Raw genomic sequence first — 2,091 nt, 5'->3', positions numbered from 1 at the left:
ATCCCATTGTCTATGTCATTGATGAAGATATTAAACAGTACTGGTCCCAGTATGGACCCCTGAGGGAAACCACTTGTCACTGTTCTCTGTCTGGCCATTGAGCTGTTGACCACTACCCTCTGGATGCAACCATCCAGACAATTTCTTATCCATCGAATAATCCACCCATCAAATCCATACCTCTCCAGTTTAGAGAGAAGGATGCTGTGGGGGACCGTGTCCAAGGCCTTACAGAGGTCCAGGTAGATTACATTCATAGCTGTTCCTGTGTCCACTGATGCAGTCATTCCACCATAGAAGGGTGCTAGGTTGGTCAGGCAGGACTTGCCCTTGGTGAAGCCATGCTGGCTGTCTCGAATCACCTCCCTGTCCTCCATGTGCCTTAGCATAGTTTCCAGGAGAATCTGTTCAATGATCTTCCTAGGGACAGATGTGAGACTGACTGTCCTGTAGTTCCCCAGGTCTTCCTTTTTTCCCTTTTTAAAAATGGGTGCCATGTTTCCCTTTTTCCAGTCACCACGGACTTGACCTGACTGCCATGACTTTTCAGTTATCATGGAGAGTGGCTTGGCAACTGCATCAGCCAATTGCCTCAGGACTCTGGGATGCATCTCGTCAGTTCCCATAAACATATGTATGTTTAGGTTCCTCAGGTGGTCTTGAACAGTGGGAGGGACTTTGCTCCCCCAGTCCATCCACTTGAGAGGTGTGGGAAGAGAGGTTGCCAGTGAAGACTGAGGCAAAAAAGGTGTTGAGTACCTCAGCCTCCTCTTCTTGAACAGTGGGAGGGACTTTGCTCCCCCAGTCCATCCACTTGAGAGGTGTGGGAAGAGAGGTTGCCAGTGAAGACTGAGGCAAAAAAGGTGTTGAGTACCTCAGCCTCCTCTTCATCCTTTGTTACCAGTTTGCCAGTCATGTTCATCAAGGGGGGTACTCTTTCTTTGACCTTGCTTTTCTGGCTGACATACCTATAGAAGCCCTTTTTATTATTCTTTGCATCCCTTGACAAGTTCAGCTCCAGCTGCACCTTGACCTTTCTGACCCCATCCCTACACAACCGGGCAGTGTTGCTATACTCTTCCCAGGATAACTGTCCCTGTTTCCACTGCCTGTGCATTTCCTTCTTGCCCTTTAGTTTGACTAGCAGGTCTTGACTCATCCATGCTGGTCTCTTGCCTTCCTTCCCTGATTTCTTACACCTGGGGATCGAGAGCTCTTGCGCTCTATGGAAAGCATCCTTAAAGATCTGCCATCTCTCTTCTGCTCCCTTGTCCCCAAAGGCAGTTTCCCAGGAGGTCCTATTGACTAACTCCTTGAACAGCTGGAAGTTTGCTTTCCTAAAATTCATGGTCCTGACTTTACTCTTCACCTGACCCATATCCCTCAGGACTGTGAACTCCACCATTTCATGATCATTGAAGCCCAGGCTGCCTCCAATCTTGATATCTCTGATTAGCTCACTTGTGTTGGTGACCGACAGGTCCAGTAACAAATCCTGTTGTGGTTTAACAAGTCAGGCAGCTAAACACCACACAGCCGTTTGCTCACTCTCTCCCCATTCAGTGGGATGGGGGAGAGAATTGGGGAAAAAAAAGTAAAATTCATGGGTTGAGATAAAGACAGTTTAATAGGACAGAAAAGGAAGGGAAAATAATAATATTAATGATAAAAGAATAAACAAAATAAGTGATGCACAACGCAACTGCTCACTACCTGCCAACCAATGTCCAGCCAGTTCCCAAGCAGCAGTCACCTCTCCCCTGGCTAACTCCCCCCAGTTTATATACTGAGCATGACGTCACATGGTATGGAATACCCCTTTGGCCAATTTGGGTCAGCTGTCCTGGCTGTGCCCCCTCCCAGCTTCTCGCTGGCAGGGCATGGGAAGCTGAAAAGTCCTTGACTAGTGTAAGCACTACTTAGCAACAACTAAAACATCGGTGTGTTATCAACATTATTCTCATACTAAATCCAAAACACAGCACTATGCCAGCTACTAGGAAGAAAATTAACTCTATCCCAACCAAAACCAGGATAGTATCCACCCCTTATTCTATACCATCTACATCATGCCCAGGTCCCACACTTTCC

At 47.3% G+C, this 2,091-nt stretch overlaps 1 protein-coding gene across 1 annotated transcript in view; it reads right to left on the bottom strand.

The window, feature by feature from the left end:
* Positions 1 to 2,091, bottom strand: part of LOC109279366 (RNA-directed DNA polymerase from mobile element jockey-like) — a 183,136-nt gene that overhangs the window by 175,835 nt on the left and 5,210 nt on the right. The window contains 3 exon segments of the mRNA XM_019471091.1: positions 14 to 698; positions 815 to 1,312; positions 1,370 to 1,495. Coding sequence (XP_019326636.1) covers positions 14 to 698; positions 815 to 1,312; positions 1,370 to 1,495 — 1,309 coding nt within the window.

The sequence above is a fragment of the Aptenodytes forsteri genome, unplaced genomic scaffold, assembly GCF_000699145.1.
Source record: "Aptenodytes forsteri isolate BGI_AS27 unplaced genomic scaffold, ASM69914v1 Scaffold172, whole genome shotgun sequence".
Taxonomy (NCBI): domain Eukaryota; kingdom Metazoa; phylum Chordata; class Aves; order Sphenisciformes; family Spheniscidae; genus Aptenodytes; species Aptenodytes forsteri.
Note: the sequence above shows the minus strand (reverse complement) of the source record. Positions and strands in the feature narration are given on the sequence as shown.